The sequence below is a fragment of the Carya illinoinensis genome, chromosome 13 (genome assembly GCF_018687715.1).
Source record: "Carya illinoinensis cultivar Pawnee chromosome 13, C.illinoinensisPawnee_v1, whole genome shotgun sequence".
Taxonomy (NCBI): domain Eukaryota; kingdom Viridiplantae; phylum Streptophyta; class Magnoliopsida; order Fagales; family Juglandaceae; genus Carya; species Carya illinoinensis.
The window spans coordinates 30,965,292-30,985,814 of NC_056764.1; the positions used below are offsets into that span (position 1 = coordinate 30,965,292).

A 20,523-nucleotide genomic window follows, 5' to 3' on the forward strand; every position below is an offset into this window, starting at 1 on the left:
AACATATGCATTTGATTTTAACTATACGAGTATTAATAATAAGAGGGATAGTATATTTACAAATTTTCATAAAGAAACAAATTTTTAACTTTTGAATATTTTAAAATTCATCAAGTTATCATATTACTTTTGAAGATCATGCTCTCTGTTTTATTCTCTTGGACACATGACTCAGATTCTTGACGTTCTTGAAATCTTAGAAATTTTTTATTATTGTGAAAGCTTTTGCTTTGTTGGTTGCTTGGAATTTCTTGTTATCTACTCATTTTGGAGATGCTTTCCTTATTGTTGTAATTCCTTTTTTTCCTTATCATTTCTCTTTATTTCTAGGAGATGCCTTTGAGTGCTGCCTCAAGCTCTCCTTTACCTATTGGTTGAAGAATAATACTTTGTTAATATGTTACTTTCACATTTTAAAGATGTTTTCCTTATTATTCCTATTTTTCAATACTTTTCTTGAAATATTTGTAGTTCTGGAATCTTGAGGTCTTTGAACCCATTCTTTATTGTGAAGAAAAGTATATTTGAGAACTGTGATGGGACTTGATGTTCTTGAAATCTGGGAAATCTTTGATTATTGGGAAAGCTTTTGCTTTGTTCGTTCCGTAGAATTTCTTGTTATCTACTCATTTTGAAGATGCTCTCCTTATTGTTGTTCCATTTTTTCCTCATTAATTTGGGATGTTACTTACTTTTAGTACAATGATGTTTATAACTTTTTTTTTTCTTTTAAAGAAGAGTCGAAGGTCACGTGTTCATAAGTGATCCATTCTCAAATTTTATTAAAAGCTCTCACTTATAACAAAGGAATACTGTGGAAACAAAATAAGTCACCTGAGAGTTTACAAAATATTACCAAAAGAAACAAAACTCAGATGCCAAAAATCCCAGGAAGACAAAATAAACACAACCAAAAATAGACAAAACAACCCACCAACCCAATAATCCATCAACGTCTAAGATAAGGGATGCCAAGTTTGTCCATGCGAATTATTCTTCGAATAGGACCTTAAATGGAATTAACGTCACAAAAATCTGAATTGAAACCTTGAGTCCCCTGCTCTGTCAAAAAATCTGTCACCATATTAACTTCTCTAAAAATATGGCGAAAACGAACATTTAACTCATAAACAATATCTTTAACTTCCTCCCAAAAATCCCATAGAAACCAATACTTGCACACCCTCCAATGCCAACCATCCAACTATAACAGTTGAATCCAACTTTACCAATATATCCCTAAAACCCAATTGCCTACACAACCGAAGTCCGTCAAGAAGAGCTTTAAATTTGGCGATGGTATTAGTGGCATGCCCATATGAATGAGCAAAACACGCCACTACTTCGCCTTTAGAATCTCGAATAATGCCACCCCCACCTAATTCTCCTGGGTTGCTGCAAGAACCTCCATCCACATTCAGCTTTACCTTCCCTCTCTCTGGCAGTTTTCAAGCAATTAAATGTTGTCTCTTTATATAAACAAAAATAATCAGGCATGCTAACATCTCCATTACCGTCTGATCATTAATGCCCATGCGATGAAATTTTTTGAGCTTACTCGAGATATCTCTGATTAAGACTTTAACAAATCAAATAACATCATCAGGTATGAATTTAACACCTTCCATTTTGGCCGCATATCTTTCTCTCCATAATGCCTAAGAAATAGCAATAGGGAGAACCCCTTGAAGCCACCCAACCTGAGAAGACATTGAGGCTCTTTGCCACCAAAGACTCATTATCCCCTTCCAATTCTGAATCTGTGATATTCTTATGCAATAGGAATTGTTTCCAAACTTTTTGAGCTCCTCTTCCCTCACACAAGATATGATGCAAAGTTTCCATTTGAGGTTGAACACAACACTCACACTTAGAAACTAGAGGAATGCCTAAATGCTGAATAATATCATCAACTGGGATAGCACTCCTCTTAGCATGCCAAACAAAAAATGACATCTTCTCAATTCTACCAAAGCCATTTCTTCCAAGTACATAAATCACCGCGTTGACGAAATAATTGCCAGGCTAACTTTGTGGTGAACTCTCCATCAATTGATGGCTTCCACACATATAATATCATAACCTTGCCGTAACCTTATACCAGAATCATGGATCTTCCTAAGCATATTGTCCGAAAATATCTCCCTCAAAGTATGTAAATTCAACCCTATATTAGTGAAGACATCAGCACATTCAGATTTACACTTCCTATTATAGGTATAGAAGCAATCAATGGCCTATCTCCTAACCAATTATACAACCAAAACTTAGATTGACCTCCCCGAATAAGCCACTCCTAGTACCTTCGGCATGAGAGCCATGATACCCTTCCAAAAATGAGTCCCTTTCCTAAGTTGCATCACTGAGTAGATATGAGAATTTCCAACATATTTGGTAGAAACGAAATCCGACCACATTGAATTGCCTTTAATTAATTTTCAAGCAAATTTCATAAGCAAGGATTCTTGAACCTCATGAAGATCCTGATTTTCGAGTCCACCCTATTCCACCGGCAAAAAAATTTTCCTCCATGATATCCACTTTATTTTTTTATTCTCCATCAAAGGGCCCTAGAGAAAATCTGAAAAAATTCTCTGAAGGTTCGAGATCACACCCTTTGGTAAGTTCAAGATAGAGAGCGTGTGAATGGGCATACTATTCAAAACATGTTTGATTAAAACAATTTTACCTCCAAAAGATTGAAGCTTACTTTTCCACCAAACCAACTTTTTTTGAACTTTTGCCAAGAATGAATCAAACATTAGGATTGTCATGCGCCCCACAAATAAAGGAATGCCCAAGTACGTGCATGGCCATCGACTTTCCTCAAAACCTGAAATCATCTTCAATCTATTTTTATGATCAGTCGAAATAGAGGTAGAAAAAAACATTGAGGACTTACTCGAATTAATCATCTGACTAGACATCAATTCATATCTATGTAACACCACCATAAGATTTCATTTAGATGACTTCCCACCATTAGCAAAAATCAAAATATCATCCGCATAAAGCAAAAAAGAGATCGGATAACCACCACCAGGATGGAAATGTTTAATACGACCCAAACTGAATTCTTATTAAAGCTTTCGAGAAGAAACCCTCGGAAAAATAAATAAATAAGGGGAAAGAGGGTCACCTTGCCGTAGTCCACGCAAAGTCTTGAAAAATCCTTTAAAGCACCCATTTAGCATCACCGAGTAAAAAGGGGATGAAATAGCATTAAAAACAATATTTCGCCACTTTTCAAAAAATCCTAATCAACATAGAATCACTAACAAAAATCTCCAATTAATTCAATCATAAGCTTTGACCATATCAATTTTCAGCATCACATTTCCACCTATCACTTTTCTATTAATTCCTTGTACCAATTCTTGGGCCAACAACATATTCTCAAAAATACTTCGTCCCTGAATAAACGCTGCCTACTCAGGGGATATAATTTTAGCCAGAATCGAAGCCAATCAAAAAACCATAATATTCGACATAATTTTATAAACAACTGAGGAAAGATTGATTAGGCGAAATTGGCCAAAACCCAAAGGCTCATCCACCTTTAAAGCACACTAGTGTTCTTCTGTCATCAAGCCTCATCTTCTCTATTTTTTTTTTTTTTTGTTTTTTGTTTTCTTGAGCCTCATTGAAGCATGAAATAAACTCATGTTAGAATCCCCTTTGACGAGCCACTCAATTCGAGATTTTTGACATGACAAAACTTCCTCTCAATGAACCCACTGCAGATGGTCTTGCTTACATTTCAACAATTCATTTTCAACCTGAACCGAGAAATTATTGGACATATCTATTTCCAGCCCAATAATACGGTCTTCCAATCTTTTTAACTCTACATCTACTCAACCAAAGACCTCATTGTTCCAAGTCCTCATAGCACTTTTGAGCAACTTTAACTTCCTATTGATGCGTACCATAGCACACCCTTTCACTCTGTTATTCCATATCGCCTGCACTAAAGGAGTAAATCCCTCATGAGAACCCCAAATACGAAGAAATCTGAATGGCCGAACAATTGAATCCCGTTTTCTGATTAGCTAAACAAGCATTGGTGCATGATTCGAAGAGGTTCGTGGCAAATAAGTAATCGTAATGTCCTCAAAGCAATTAGAGAATTGCATATTAACTAGCACTTGATCTAACCGTGCCCATATTCTTCTACCCCCCAACCTTCCATTACACCACAACAATCTATTTCCTTCACAAGGGAGATCCACCAACGCACAATCATGAATACACTCATTAAATTCCCTCTTTGCCTGAGAGGCCTTGCCACCCACCTTTTCAGTATCGCTTCGAATTATATTAAAATCCCCCCAATGAACCATGAAAGGCCACAAGAATTTTGCACTTTCAGAAAATTCCAAAGCTCCACTCTCTTAGCTCGAAAACAGCTAGCATAAAGAAAGGTTGCAAGCACCCGACAATTAACATGAACAAACCAACCACTAATAACTTGATATATGGGACTGAATTATTTTTTTTTGGGGTTGGGGGCACTACAACAAATTCAACTTTTTGCCACCATTTATTTCCTCGTGGATCATAACTTGCTGCTGATACATGTGTTTATTCGCAATATTCATGTCTCTAGAAATACGAGATGATATTGTCAATAAAAATCATTACTTTCGGCAACAAACTTTCACCATAAATAATTTTGACATTATAAGTCAATTTCTTCACGTTTTGTATTTGTTCTTGTTCTAATGACATACAGTCGCCACCTACTGTGGTTCCCATTAATTAATCACTCAATCCTTTTAGGACGAGTAAAAGTCACCATTATATAAATAGCCCCTAGAACCCGCGGGACTTTTCCCCTCTCTTCTCATCAGTGTCTCTATCATTGTTCTAGAATACTTCCATTTTGGGCGAAACCGACAGCCAATTGCGAAAATTCCTACTTATTATCATAGATTGTGAAGCATTGCTACCGTAATCGATATGCTCTGAACCAGCGACCACTGAATCGTCATTGACTGTGACAACACAAGCATGGTTTGAGAATCATTTTTCTGGTCGATTCGCAGTAGTATCGGGAGATTCTATCCCTAGCTGTCAGTGCTCAGTCATCCCCTTCCCTTCACTAATCTTACAAAAATCAATGGTTTTGGCTGCCTTTACTGTGAGCTATCAAGGGGGGTAGTTGGAAGCTACGGTCAGGTACAAAAGCTTTCGTTATTTTCCATTGCTACCCCTATGATGCTATATTTCTCTGTTTGTCTCAGTTTTAATTTGTTGATATGTAAGATGAGGGGATGAGAGGTATTTCTTGATAGATTTATAGCACACGAAAATCGCTAGTAGCATGTTATATAGTTGAGAAAACTCTACATGCCAATAGTCTGGACACGGCAGATTGTGAGAAGCTTTTAAAACTCTTTTAACAGCTAGGGTTTAAATGCATTGTTGACAACCAACACTTTACATCAATTTCTGGAAATTAAAATATTCTTAAACATCATATGGGTAAGTTCTTCACTCCCCCAATATTCACATCTTGCTTCCCTTAAGCTGGTATCCGATTCTCCTCCTTCCCTCGACCATGTTGCCAATATCTCAAGTTCTTTCATTTTACACTGAAACCACTAGTGGGGGGAATAAAAGATAAAATCTAAAGAGAACTGGTTTAGTAGGGGCTAATCCATAATTGAACGTCTTCAATTCATGCGGTCTTTACTAATGCAGTTATTGTATAGTTTTTAAGATCTCCCACAATGAACTAGAGCAAATTAAATATGGAGTGTGGACCCACACAAGCATTTCTGCAAATTTTTTCAAGTAGCTTATATATATATATACACGTAAATTTGTTCAAGTGGCTAGCTACAACTGAGACTTGTTATTGGTTAATAAAACTTTTGTATCTAATGCATTGTTGCCATCTAAGTAAAAAGAAGCCGTAAGCAATATTATAACTAGATAACAAGAGGAAAAAAACAAGGCTCAGAAAATGATACTCACGTTTTAGATTTTCACAAGCAATCATATCTCCAAATGACACCTAAAAGATCAAGATAATTATAGTACATTAGTAAACAAATCAAAAATCTTGGAAAAAGAAATCCTGATAAATTATCCAAAAAAGCTTTCAAATTGAATATGAGCAAAACAAAACTGAAACAGAAGTCAGGACCTGATGACAGACACCGTAGGTGGGTTCATTTGGATCAATAGGTTGATCAACATCCACTGGGGCAGCAAATTCCTTTCTATGGCTTCCTGGAGGAGGCATGAGTTCAAATTCCCTATCCCTGTAATCGAGCCTTTTTGCTTGAGGTGTTCCATAGAATGACTTGCGGTTCTCACTTACAGGGGCTATAGGTAGTGGGGGTAGAATTACCCGTTTATCTGGAGCTACTTTTCCCTCTAAAGAAAATTGGAAAATATGAAAACAAAACAAAACATGAGATAGGTAATAAACTTTTCCACTTTCAAAGCAGATTAATTCTTTGGTTTCTTTTATGTGCTTTTAGTCAAAAAGGCTTCTAATAGTTTGATATACTGGAATTGAACTTCTTTCAAAATCATTGAAGACATGATACAATATAACATAGAAATTTAGCCACCTTGCTTTAGATCTTCAGCAAAATTGTTCAGGTCCTCATCAAGTCTTTTTACATGGCTATGTATTGAAGCAAATGCAAATTACAAGATACTCTTAAGGTCTCGTGTGATAGAAGAGGATGCTCCAAACCCACAATATATGAAGCTATAGGTTACCAACCTAAGGGGAAAAAACTGCAAGTTAAAAAAGAAGCTTACAAAACTGGCTCTAAGGTCATGCAATATAGTAAAGAACCCACCACTGGTTGAGCGAATTCTCATATGCGATAATCCCAAACTCAAGAAACTCTAAAAACCAATTATGAAGAAATAGATACATAAATGTAGGTATTGAAAATTGCGAGACATTTATTCAGGGTTGTTCTATGTGCAACAGGCAACAGGCAGACTTATAATTAACAAAAGCGGAGTTAGATATTCTTTAGGGTAGAAAAACAAATTCTATTTCCACAAAATAATCCCATGCTTACATACCACTTCCAATGCTGATATACCAAGGATGCTTGTGCTACAATGTCAATGTGTCCCTCGAGTGATCTCAGTGTTGCGTTCAAGTTAATGACATCCATATGATGCAAAAAATATCAACTTTGATCACTGGTAATTTATCTGTTTATACCTTCTATCAAAAAGATCCAGTGAGTTTCTTCACAAAAAACTAGGGGAAGATGGGGGAGACATACAAGTCTAAGCTAATTGCATACCATCCTTTTTTTTTTTTTAATAAGTAAGTGGATACCATCCTTATAATGTTAAGAGTCGCATAAAATTCTAAACACCTCTAAAAACTTTTTTTTTTTATATATACATGGAGGAAAAAAAAACTATGGAGAGCCATCATAGAGAGGACTAACTAAATTCATTGCAAGCTTATATTCAAGCCGTTTGATAAGTATTTGATGTGTCGAAAGTGCACTTCAAATAAATTAGGTATATTAATTAAGCATTTAAATCACATGTGTGCACATATAAATCCAATTTGATATATCAAAAACATTAGCCTAATAGAATAAAACGATTACTAAGTTATACTGATATGATGGACCTTGACTTGAATAACACTCCAAGGGAAAATTTTCCTAGAAGCACTTTTTTAAAAACAATGGCAATTGCTTAAATAAATTTAAACACAACAATCCTATAGTCAGATATGCACTTTGAGAGCTCAAAAAGTGCAGCTTATTCAATCTGGTTGTGGTCTTTTGTGAGATCATTCTGGTCAACTAATGTTTGGCTTTTCTTAGTTTTTGGGACAAGGAACTAACATTATTGCTGAATTAGCAACTTTGCACCAGTCCCTTTTATTTTGTTTGCACTTTGACATCTCTGCAGTCACTATTGAAACTAATTCAGCTTTTTGGTAGCTCACTCACCGTTCATCCTCCCTACCATGGTAATATGCTTATGGCAGGATATCTTGATTTGTGTACTCTTCCAATTGCAAGTGTAGAACGTACTTGAAAATACGTACATTCTTCCAAGTGGAGAACGTATAACTTGAAAATACTATGGGGAAAACATCCATTTGATATATTAGATGGGGACAATGCAAACTACCAAAACAATCTTGAAAATACTATGTACAATCTGATTGTACATAGACAACGAGAGCTTGGAATGTATGTGATAATGAATCTTCATGGACTTGTTATGAAGATCATAAACACAGTGTATGAAATGATTTTTTTAATCTAATTATAACAGAAAATACATCAGCATATCTACATTACAGTCCAAATCGATTTGGTGATGCTGGCATTTTCTGCCCCACACCTTGACATGTAACTGATCTTGCAAACAAGAAAATGGTTGAGTCATAACAAACCTTAGTAGATGCAAAAAAATTGGATAGAGTCTCTCTGTAAACTTTACATGTTCAAGTCATTTTTATACCAAACAGCTTAGCAACAACAATCACTCTTCATGGATATGATCAAATGTAAACCTGAAACCCTTTTCCCTTCAAATACTAACTCTGTCAAGAGACTATTGTTCATATAATTCAACCATACCCTTCCCAATGTTGTATTTTATCACAAAATTACCTATTTCACTTGGTAAACAATTTCAGAATATGCAATTGAACAATGGATCATTCTTGCTAGATTAATGCTTCTATTGTGCCTCATCGCGACCACAACAAGGATTCTAATAATCTGAACTGATTGCTGTTTCTAATGTAGACTGCTTTGTAACTTGATAGGATGATGTACATCAATTTAAACGACCCACAATCCAGTACCAACAATGCCCAAGCCTAGTTACATCACTAGTCACTCAATGTTTGTTCATTTCTCCCATCCAGTACCAACAACATCTGATATAGCATGAAAATGATAGGATGCTATCAACTCTGGAAAATCATACAGATGCTGACTCCTTTTCCTTCCAGGATGAATATTTAAAATGTAAAATTTTGTGCTAGGCTTCTTTTTCCTTTGTGCTCCTTGCACTTGCCTTGCTCATAACCGATTCTCCCCTTTAGGACCACAGACTCACCTCCTCTTGCTCTGCTATGCACATTGAGTGAGTTTGCATTTTAGCACATCACTCAAAATAAACATCTTGCCTAAACCAATATCACTTGCAACTAATAGTCGTAAAGATGAGCTCACTATATGGCAAAGCCAGGACATTAAACTTAAGGTGGCTGTTCAGTGTGAATGTCACATTATTCTTGTTACAACCAGTTGTTGTTGTTGTTCTTTTAGAGAGCAAATATCATCTATTATGTCCGTAACCCAACTACATTAATCTGCTGCATAATTAAGTCTGGTTTTCCTTGACTATTTATTACCATTGGCTCACTTAAGCAACTTAATAATTCAGTTCTAACACTTGGTCATTATGTCTCATACTCTCACTTTACACACACTATTTAACACTTGTGTGTTAGGGGTCTATATCTTTCTTTGCCTATGTGCAACCTTATGTTGGCATTTTCTTTTTTCCCCTTTTGTGTTGCCTACTATTTGTCTTGCTAATTTGCTAATTACACATGATGAGTTAATTGAGACATGATTGATATGATTCAACATCAGATTCTATTGATGGTAGACAGGTCCAATGGACATCACCCTCAGAAAATGTCAAAGAGAAACCAGAAAAATAGGCAGAAACAAAAGGTGAACTATATAGGAGGGAGAAAGTCATTTGTTAGAATTTTGGAGGAAATGGTTAGTCTTCCTTGTTTTTCCCATTCATCTACTAGCACGTATACTTTCTTATGAATGTGATTCCCGTTAACTAACAAATGTGCTCATGGTTTAGAATGAACAAGACCCAAACTTGATACGATTTTACAAAGAAGTGCATTGGTCAAGAAAGAAGGGTTGCTTTATCACTGACACAGCAGAACACAACTACGTAAGTCGAACTTAGTATCTGTTGAGTGTATTTTGAATTGTTAAAAGCTTACACATGCTTGCATTAATGGTGTTTTCTACTCCATGGATGTAGAAACTAATGCTTGAGCGATTGGATGAGACTGAGGTGAATACAGAAAACAACAATGAGAAGTGCAATGCAGCTTTCAAGGAGGTTTTAGGACATAGATCAGGCTATGCAAAAGAACTTGGCCATTCGGTTATACCTGAACCTTCGATAGCATTGCACAAAAATAGGGACTATCTTCGTATTGTTGAAGAGAATGAAAGGAACAAGAATTAAGCAAATTTGTACAAGAGCGAGTTAGAGGTACTAAGAGATGAGTTGCATAGTTTCAAGAATCAATTTAAAGACTACGAGAAATTGATGAACAATCGTGTAGTTGACCTGGTGTAGGAAAACTAACTTACCTTCCTTTGGTATTGTATTCATCTTAAATAGAAATTACAGGTGTGAGTAACGGTTATGTACAGCTAACATCATGGCTGTCTATTGTGCTATACATGGAAATATAATCACTGCCTATCATGCTATACATGGAAAATAAGATCGTATACAAAACAGAGTAAGGAATTAAATATGTGAGGAAGTCATGGAGAGAGAATCATGGTTGACAGATCGTATCTCTTCACCTGGAATACAATCAAAGAGTCTCATCAGGAGACTCGCATGGATGCCTAGGCATCCTGGGTATTTGGTTTTTTGGTTACCCAGCTTTTACTTTTTGGGAAGTCCTGATTGAAGAAAGAAGTAAGGTGTGATAAGTAGTAATACATTTTGATAATTTTTGTTGTGCACCTGTATGGATGTGGCATCAGTTCTGAAGTTTGCGTCTCCTTTAACAGTCAGCCTTGTATGGGTTGACAATGGCAATACTTGCTGCCATGTTGGTGCAAAAAACTTTGAGCAAGGTATGCAATTCCACACTCTTCTGGAACTTAATATTGTTGATTGAGTCCTAATTCATAGTTTTTTTCCTCCATTTAACACTATCATATGCTTATTTATGGTGAATTTGGATATCCACTCAAGCTGTCCATGATTTAGATTAAATAAATAGTTTGCATGATTGGATAAAAATACATGCAATTGGTGGCTGAGAGTACAGTCACTTGAATGATGGGATAGGGTAGTTAGTAAGTGTCAAAGAATGACATGATATTGGTCATTTATCAGCCCTGCTATTTAGGAAGGAACTCATAGGTAAAAATGTTGGATTTCCATGAAAATAACTCAAAATATATGTGCTCAAAAGGTATGTATTCTTGACAGTTGGATATCCACTCAAACTATCCCTGCTTTAGATTAACAAAATACTTTGCATGGTTGGATAAAAATACATGCAATTGGTGGCTGAGAGTAGAGTCAATTGCATGATGGCATAGGGTACATAGTAAGCGTCCAATATTGTCATAATATTGGTAATTTATCATCTCTGCTATATTAGAAGCAACTCAACTCTAAAAAAATGGATTTTCATGACTTCAACTCAAAATATATGTGCAGGGAGTATGAAGCCTAGCAAATTTGAAGGAACTGTACTAATGAAGACACAATGAGGCCAACCTTGACATGATGTGGACAATTGGAGGTGTGTTTTTTTTTTTTTTTTTTGAGTGAAGAACCCCACAGATACCTTTGACCAAGGAAGAGAATAGAAACCATGCTATATATATTGATCTGTAATAGTTCTGTTTTGGGACGTAGAAATGGGAATCGTGTTTATGTATATTGGCTGGTCATGTCAGATTGAACAGAATGCCAATTATAGGAAGCATGTAATTAATGAGACTAGAATTGATGATTAAGTGATATGTGTTGATAAGATCATGTCCAATTTATGGTTTATGTTGGCTGGATATTGACTAACTAAGCAGGGTGCATTTGGATGGAAATATGTTTAATGGAGAACTAAGTGATATATAAAATAGATGTGTTCATTTGGATGTGCCTTGTTTGTGAGTTGATAGGGTAATCAAATATTTGTGTCCACTTGATTTCTCCTACTTATTTTGGAAATGTACTAAGGGGGAAGATGTCAAGTTGACCTATAGTAACAATGTTGACATTTTGGTTTTATATTTTTCATCTCAAAAACCGATGGCATGATGATCATATCAAAGCCATATGTCAGCTGCAACATGCATAGGTTGCAAATTACTAATTATGTATTGAGCATTAATTTATGGAGAAAAATCTGATTGAGGTCACCGTTGTATATATACTAATTACATATTTATCATATTGTGTAGTAGTGGCAAAATGGTAGGGAAGGAAAGTAGCAAGAAATCATCTTTTGCTATGCTAGGTAATTGTGGCAGATATGTACATGGAGTTGTTTTGTGGGAATAGAGGCTTTTCGGCAAGAATGCATCATCAGGACCCTTAAATCTCTACCATCAATATGTCGGTCATTGTATTCAGAATTAGATGTAAAACAACATTGCCAAGATTGAGCTATCGCAGAGAAAATAATGCCCAAGAATAGTTATTTTTGGCATAACTGAATCATCAATGAATTCCTAAAGTGGGGAAAATAATTAGCTGGCAATAAGGCAGATTGGAGGATACACAATTCTTCCTAAAAAGTATTTTCCAAAAGACATAGTTGCCAATAATAACATTTTGCATAGATGTGTAGTAGTAGCAAAAGCTAATTGAAGTCAGTCTCAATTTGTCGAACCGCATCGCAATTAAGTTTTTGTGAGGCTTCAAAGGTGCTGTGAATTATTTTTTTCTATTGACATAAGTTTCCAATATAATATATTTCCTACAATATATATGTGTAGTAAGTATTCAATAGCCACAATCTAAATTGATGAAATAGCATATTAGTGGCAAGGTTGCATTGCGGGAATTGAGTTAACTAATTGAGATTTGGAGAGCAGGTTGTAGTATTTCTGGCAAGATAAATGACTTACGGCAGCGGCTCCCATTTCCATAATAAGTAGATATTTTCCACAAATTTTCGGATAGCCAAATATAGTAGTTTAATTGGCAATTTATTATCTGCAAATGTGCGGCGGGACTTTTCTGCCACTGTATGGTCATTTGCTGCAAATTTTGATAGTTTTTCTGGCAGTAGGCCATTTTTGTTGTGTTTGGGTGGGGGGGAAGGGTAACACAGTCTGTCATCTATTGTCTAATCAAAACCTCATGGGGTGTGTTGGCTTCCAGCATAATTCGCATAAATGAACATACTAATGAACACAATTTTGGGGTCGTTCATCTTTTTTCTAATTGAAACCTCATTTTCTTTCAGATCTCTTTGAGGTGGGAATCACACCCACAAACTGTGCTTATTTTGACCAAACCGAATTCAAATTCTGTCCAAGTTCTATGTGTAGAAATGGTCAGATGTGAATACAAAACTATGATCTCATATATATATATTTTTTTCCAAGTCTTATTTTCTGCAATTTCTTTATGCAATATTTTTTTAATAGGTAAATGTAGTAGTTGAGCAATCCGATTTGAACTTAGTAAAATGCCTACAGGCATTATACTAGTTTAGGATTGAGTTTATAGTAAATAAGATATTCTTGAATTACTCGAGATGCACTTACAGAAAACTCATTGCCGAGGGTCTATGCACCTCCAGGATTAGTCGGGACTTTGTTCTCGGACATCCGGTGCCATTAAAAAAAGAAAAAAACCAGATACCCTCATCTCACAACTGCTACAAGTTCTCTTTTGTAACTGCTAATGTATGTGTTCTACTCTTTAATCACTAAAATTGCAACTAAAAAGGTAATTTAATGAACTTCGAGGAGACCAGCTGTACTATTCATGTGTTAATAAAAAGAAGAGGAAAGACATGGGTCAGATTCTACGCATTACATAAGCTCTGAAAGGGACTGACTGAAAATTAGAGAGCGATGAGGACGTTGTCCCCCACTCCCTCTCTCTAGAACACTTTTAGACATGGTTATTTAAAAACTCCATATATTCTTTTGCAGCAATCATCACTCACTGACGTTGTAGAATTTTTCTAAATGTGCTCAATGTTACTAAGCTAAATGTGTTTTTGGAACAAATGTTCAATCTGATTGGCTTCCATACATATAAACGTTCAGTTATGTAATTTCTTTTGTTAATCCTTTGTTGACCATTTGAATGCATCTAACTAGCATAAATTTGTGTTAGGAGCCTTAAATTCCAAAAGCTTGAGCTATCAACAAGCGTATCAAACACACACCCAAGCACAAGCCTGCCCAGTAATTTTGAATTGGTCCTTGTACGTGCAGAAAAGAAGAAATCACCGAATGGGAGTTCCATGATTGTAACTAAAGACCTCTTAGTCAAACGAGCTCTGATGTGATTAACACACTGAAAATAATTTAATATATAACTGACATGCTGACGGGTGGGTTATGTCAACGGTCTTTCTATTGCTATTTCTCTCTCTCTCTCTCTCTCTCTCTCTCTCTAAGCTAAAAGACTTTGTTGTATCATTTTGGTGTCTAATTTTAGATCTGCTTTTCTAAAAAAAATTTCGATTCAAATTAGATGGTGAGCAGTGGAACATTTCTTTGGACCATCTGTTTTAAAACATAGAACTTTGTTTATTCCTTTTTGAAAAGTATAGAAAAACCTTGCATATGATAGATAATTAAAACCTTTTCTCACAGCTCTTCTGATTATTGTCATGATTGTCACATCTGTACATGGCCTACCCAACTTTAAGCGCAATACAATACAGACACGCACTGATTATTATACATACATAAATGCACCCACCCGCATGTTTGTATATCTGTGAAAGTCTATGTTTAATATTGCTTATGTTCCAATAAAGGGTCCTGATAACAAGTTTTAGCCCCCAAATTAAGTGGATGGTTTATCATATGCTTGTGGTTTTGACCACCACTGATAATTAAGTGGAAATTTTCCATGCATATAAAAGTCAAATCAGTTTTGATAATTGTGCAACATATGAATGTCAGTTGAAAATTATACAGTATCCAATTAATTTGCCTGTATGATGTTTATTCATTCTTGTTATAATTGCGTTTGCTACATGGTTATAATCTTACCCTTTATGACTTTCTTATCATTTTCAAAGAAGGAAATTTTGCTCCAGCATACAAAAGTTGACCTTGTGGTAACTTTGGTGGGGATGGAACAGTCCTTTGGGTATGTGCATTTACTTCAGTGTGGTACTTGCTAGTGAAAGTTGTCCATGCTAGATTTAATTTAATAACATAGTCCTCTTAGGGTCTAAGGTAGAAGAGGGTATACATATGGTAAACGTGAGGCATTAGTTTTCCAATATGTTAGCCAAATATATTTGCACTCCATGTATGTGTGGTAATTTATTTTGGTTTTTTTTTTTTTTTTGTGGGGGGGGGGGGGGGGGGGGGGGGGCGGGGCGGGGCTCTGTGTGTCTATAATGTTAACACCAGGTAACTTACCCAAAAGAAATGAATGGCCTACATCAGTGGATGGTTAACATGTATAGAAAACTAAGGAACCATGGGATTTTTCTATAATCTTGTATTTAAAATCTCTAGTGGTGCTTAACATTTATAGAAGTATACTTGTCAACTTGAATACTGCATTTTTTGGTTTTTCTTGATTTTCTCTACTTTTTGGTTTTCCAGATTTTACAAGCATTGCAAGTAAGCTTTTCTAAATATTATCATTTTTTCATTAGTTATCTCTAAGGTAATATGCATAATGCTTGTCTAATTCAGTGTAAGAGTGGGTTTATTCTTGGAAATGAAGTCTAAAACCCTGGAATCTGCATCGATTGAATTTCATGCTAGACAATGGTATCTATTTCAGATTCTTTTGCTTTCAGACTGTGCTTAGCAATTATTATCAACTGATTGTCAGGCAGCATCCAGGTTTAAAGGACCAGTTCCTCCCATCGTCCCATTTTCTTTAGGGTCTCTTGGCTTTATGAACGTATCCTTCTCCTTGTTTAAAGTCGTTTGTTTCTCTTAACAATTTGATTAATGACACAAATTTATACAAACCACACCTTTTTATTACATCTTTCATATAATTGTTGGCTTTCTCCTATCTAACTGGAAGTTGGTCATTAATATTCTTCAGATTCTGAAAATTACAGAGAATGCCTCGACTCTGTTTTTAAGGGTCCAATTAGTATCACATTACGACATCGTTTGCAATGTCATGTTATTAGGGATGCAGCTAAAAATGATACCGAAGAACCAATACTTGTTTTGAATGAGGTTACAATTGATCGTGGAATATCATCATACCTTACAAATTTGGAATTCTATTGTCACGACTCCTTTGTCACTTCTGTCCAAGGGGATGGGTTAATTTTATCTACAACCTCTGGCAGTACTGCATATTCGTTGGCGGCTGGAGGATCAATGGTCCATCCACAGGTATGTTTTTGCCTTCATATCTTACAATAAGGACAGTGTTATATAATTTAGGCACGTAATTTTACAAGGAAATTTATTTCTTTGGGTTTTATAGGGTAATTCATGCTTATTATCCAGAAAGATAATCGAGTTAGAATATCTTGTAATTGAAGGCTATATTGAATTTTCCTTGTGTAATCTTGACTTCCGATCATTTACATTTTAGGAGAAAATGGAAATAAAAGAGCATTAGAGGTTTCTCACCTGCATGTTTCTTCAAGCATTATTGCATAATTGCTTGGGCCTGTTTGGCCACTGTACAGAGAATGGAATTGTGTTAAAGCTTAAAAAAAAAACATGAAAAAAGTTCGGCAACATGTGTAATGATGCCACATAATGTTTTATGTTTCCAGACTTTTCTTCGCTTGATAAGAAAGAAACAGCTAACTTCATAACTCTCCCACTTTCTGTATAAAAGAATACTTATTACTTAATCATAGATTATTCTAATATATATGGTTTGAATCTCACTGGATGCAAACAATTTCTAGGGCTATCGGACTGAGGATTTTCTGCTTGAAATACCAGATGTATATTTGTGGAGAACTCCTTACCGGTGCACAGCCGAGAGCCTATGTACCCCCGGAATTAGTCAGGACATTATTCCCTTACACCCAATGCCAATAAAAAAAAAAAAAAAAAAAATATTCTATTATATATCACAAACAGGAAAGAGAACTGAGGGTACAGCAGATGAGCACCTTCCCTCTGCACATAATTTTTGAACATTGAGCTGCAGAATTCTTTGTTGGCATTGACATTCTGATTTGCATGCATTGCATGTACCTGGCTGCTAGTAATCTAAGACCAACATGAAATACAGTATCTCCTAGCTGTCCCTATTACTGATTTAGAAAGCCCATAAGAATATTAAGTTAGAAGTGTGTGTTTGACATGTAGAAGTGCAAAGAATAAATATATAAATAAATAAATAAGATATAACGTGATTCATCATTACCCTGTTGACCACAATCTTCCGCAAAACTATAAGGTTTTGGTTTGATTAGTGGAGAGGTTTCCCGTGCAAGCTTAAAATGTATGTTTATAAATGTCAGGCACTACAAGACATCTATTCTTTTTCAACGCTCAAAATCGTCGCAAATACCTTCAATAATCGTGCAATTCATCATTTTCGGCCCTTTCTAATTTGCTGCATGTTTGACAAAATTAAAGTCATTTTTTATCAATTTCAGCGATAGGCAAAAATTGTTGCAAAAACAACTACTTCGGGCGATTTTTGTCCGTCGCAACTATCCCAAAAATCAACGGAAATGGCCTTTTCATGTATCACCAAAATTGTTGAGAAAAGTCAATTGCGGTGATATATAGTAGCAAAATATTAGGAAATCGCTACAAATGACTAGATATTTTTCTAGCAATTTTAATTATCGTCGCCATTATATATTTCCAGCTTGTAATTGTCGCCGAAAAAGAGTATTGAGGTGATTAACTAAAAATATTTGCGGCAAATTATACTCGCCGAAGGAGGTTTTTCAGAAATTTTTTTTAAAAAAAGCACAAAAACAGAATCCTCAAAAAATATAATACACATCCAAATTATATGTTCTTGCTCAAAAAAGCAATTGCACAAGTGGGAAGCACAAAACCGGACTTACAAATGATCTAAAAACCAATAACAAGTGTCACCAAACATGTTACCTATCTGAGTTGTAAAAAATGATATGTAAGAAACCAATCCAAATAACAAATAATTCATCAAAGGAAATGTTAACAAGAGTATAAATGATTTTTCTCATCAAAGAAGAGTGATGATAGATGGGAATAGCAGTATCCGACACTAAGCATGCATTTAATAGTCCATTGTTATGAGTGGAGACAAAACACTAGTGGATTAGTGGGTGAGTGGAGACAACAATGAGTGGAGACATTAGTGGGTTAGTGGGTTATGCAACCCACCCACCATTATCCTCTAGTTTAATCAACCCACTTCCATAGTTTAATCAATCCTCTAGTGCATTAATTGATGCAACCCACGGATTGCTCTCCTATAAATAGGAGAGCTTAATTGTGCAGAAGATATGAAGAAGAGAAGGGTGTGTGCGGAAGAAAGAAGAGTGAATGCAAGTGGGTGAGAAGAGAGAGTTTACAGAGAGAGAGAATTTGTTGTAAAAATCATTTCGTAGTGAAATCACAGCAGCTGTGGACGTAGGCAATTGCCGAACCACGTTAAATTTTGTCTCTCCTTTCATTTAGTTTCATCTCTGTCTCCGACCAGTCCCCAACAACTGGTATCAGAGCCACTAGGTTCTTTTTTGTGGGGTGGAGTTTTGGTGTGGTAGTGTGGATACGTACAGTCTAAGGAGGTTCTGTCTAGGAGATTGGAAATTTTAAGTGTGTCCATTGTGACCCTCCAATCTTTCCTGGGAACTTACTTAGTGAGGTACTATTCATTTCTACGGTAAAAATTCAAGTTGCTCAAAATCAATTTTTGACAACTCCAGGGTGTTCCTTGCATCAAGACGAATCCGTTGCCGCAAACGGAATCGGAAACGGAGGTCGGAGGAGCCCACACGCGCCCCGAGAAGATTGGCGCGTGCATATACTGCAACTCACGTGTCCCCACGCGCACCCAAGGCTGAGCCGAGCCGTTTTACTGGAGCCGAGCCGTTTGACTGAGCCGAGTCGTTTGACTGGAGCCGAGCCGTTTGACGGAGCCGAGCCGTTTGACTGGAGCCCGAGCCGTTTGACTGGAGCCGAGCCGTTTGACTGGAGCCGAGCCGTTTGACTGGAGCCGAGCCGTTTTACTGAGCCGAGCCGTTTGACTGGAGCCGAGCCGTTTGACTGCCACTTGTCGCACTCTGGTTGGCCGAAACTGTTTTGGCCTATTTAAACTCAATTTTGATCCAATTTTGACGATTCCGGACTCGTTTTCAACTAATTCAAGTGTTCCGGACGCAACGGTGATCTTTGTTTGTTCAAATTTTAACTCATTTGTAAAGTTATGGCTGGAGAAGAAGTTAAAGGTGCTGGTATCGAGAAATTTGACGGTACAGACTATGGCTACTGGAGAATGCAGATAGAGGATTATCTCTATGGGAAGAAACTACATCTTCCACTCCTAGGAAGAAAGCCAGATGACATGAGCAATGAAGATTGGAGTCTCCTTGATAGACAAGTGTTGGGAGTCATTCGACTAACACTGACAAGATCAGTTGCACATAATGTGGGAAAGGAAAAAACCACGGCAGATTTGATGAAAGCTCTATCAGATATGTACGAGCAACCATCAGCCAATAACAAAGTGCATTTGATGTACAAGCTATTCTACTTGAGAATGGCAGAAGGAACTCCAATTATTCAGCATCTGAATGAGTTCAACACCATCATCAATCAATTAGCTTCAGTGGGGATTGAATTTGATGATGAAGTACGTGCACTGATTGCTCTGGCTCAATTGCCAAAAAGCTGGGAGGCCATGAGAACAGCTGTTAGCAATTCTTATGGCAAAACAAAGATGAAGTATCAAGAAATCCGGGACCATATTCTTAGCGAGGAAGTTCGCAGAAGAGACACAGGAGAAGCATCAACTTCCAGTTCTGCCTTAAACCTCGAGACGAGAGGTAGAGGAGCTAGTAGAAGTTCAAATCGGGGCAGGTCAAAATCCCGAAGAGGCAGAAGTAAATCCAGGTCCGGAAAACAAGTACAGTGCTGGAATTGTGGCAAGATTGGCCATTTCAGAAATAATTGCAAGGAAGCAAAGAAGAAGAATGAGCATGACTCTGTTAATGCCACAACAGAAGAGCTCCGAGATGCCTTACTCCTTTCAGTCGACAACCAAATTGAATCTTGGGTGTTAGATTCAGGAGCCTCGTTCCAAATTACAGCACACCCAGAAATCATGCAGAATTATGTCACTGGTGATTTCGGGAAGGTGTACTTAGCAGATGGCGAAGCGTTGGAAATCGAAGGCATGGGAGATGTACCAATCAAACTGTCCAATGGAAGTGCATGGTTGCTACAGAAGGTGCGACATGTTCCTAAGCTTAGGAGGAACCTGATTTCTGTAGGACAACTTGATGCTGATGGGCATTCGATACTATTTACCGATGGCACGTGGAAGATAACAAAAGGAGCTATGGTAGTAGCTCGAGGCACAAAAACAGGTACTCTATACATGACTTCAAGTATT

General features: G+C 36.5%; 1 protein-coding gene across 8 annotated transcripts; it reads left to right on the plus strand.

Moving 5' to 3' along the window:
- The first annotated feature begins 4,722 nt into the window (after positions 1-4,722).
- On the plus strand, positions 4,723-11,797 carry LOC122292810. Of its 8 annotated transcripts, none has more exons than XM_043101333.1 (5): positions 4,723-5,181; positions 9,627-9,761; positions 9,856-9,951; positions 10,818-10,883; positions 11,479-11,797. In XM_043101333.1, the coding sequence occupies exons 2-5, from the start codon at positions 9,636-9,638 to the stop codon at positions 11,485-11,487; spliced, it is 297 nt and encodes a 98-aa protein (XP_042957267.1). In that variant the 5' UTR covers positions 4,723-5,181; positions 9,627-9,635; the 3' UTR covers positions 11,488-11,797. The 8 variants fall into 8 exon arrangements, 4 of the variants coding, with proteins under 4 accessions (XP_042957267.1, XP_042957264.1, XP_042957266.1 ...); XR_006237035.1 differs by having other exon boundaries at positions 4,734-5,181; positions 9,647-9,761; positions 10,791-10,883; XR_006237033.1 differs by having other exon boundaries at positions 4,739-5,181; positions 9,647-9,761; positions 10,045-10,883.
- The last annotated feature ends 8,726 nt before the right edge of the window (positions 11,798-20,523 follow it).

Coding starts and splice junctions, on each gene's coding strand:
- LOC122292810 (XM_043101330.1), top strand. CDS start 9,636: ATGGTAGACAGGTCCAATGGACATCACCCTCAGAAAATGTCAAAGAGA. Junction 9,762..9,855: donor TTAGAATTTTGGAGGAAATG/GTTAGTCTTCCT, acceptor CTCATGGTTTAG/AATGAACAAGACCCAAACTT. Junction 9,952..10,044: donor ACACAGCAGAACACAACTAC/GTAAGTCGAACT, acceptor CCATGGATGTAG/AAACTAATGCTTGAGCGATT.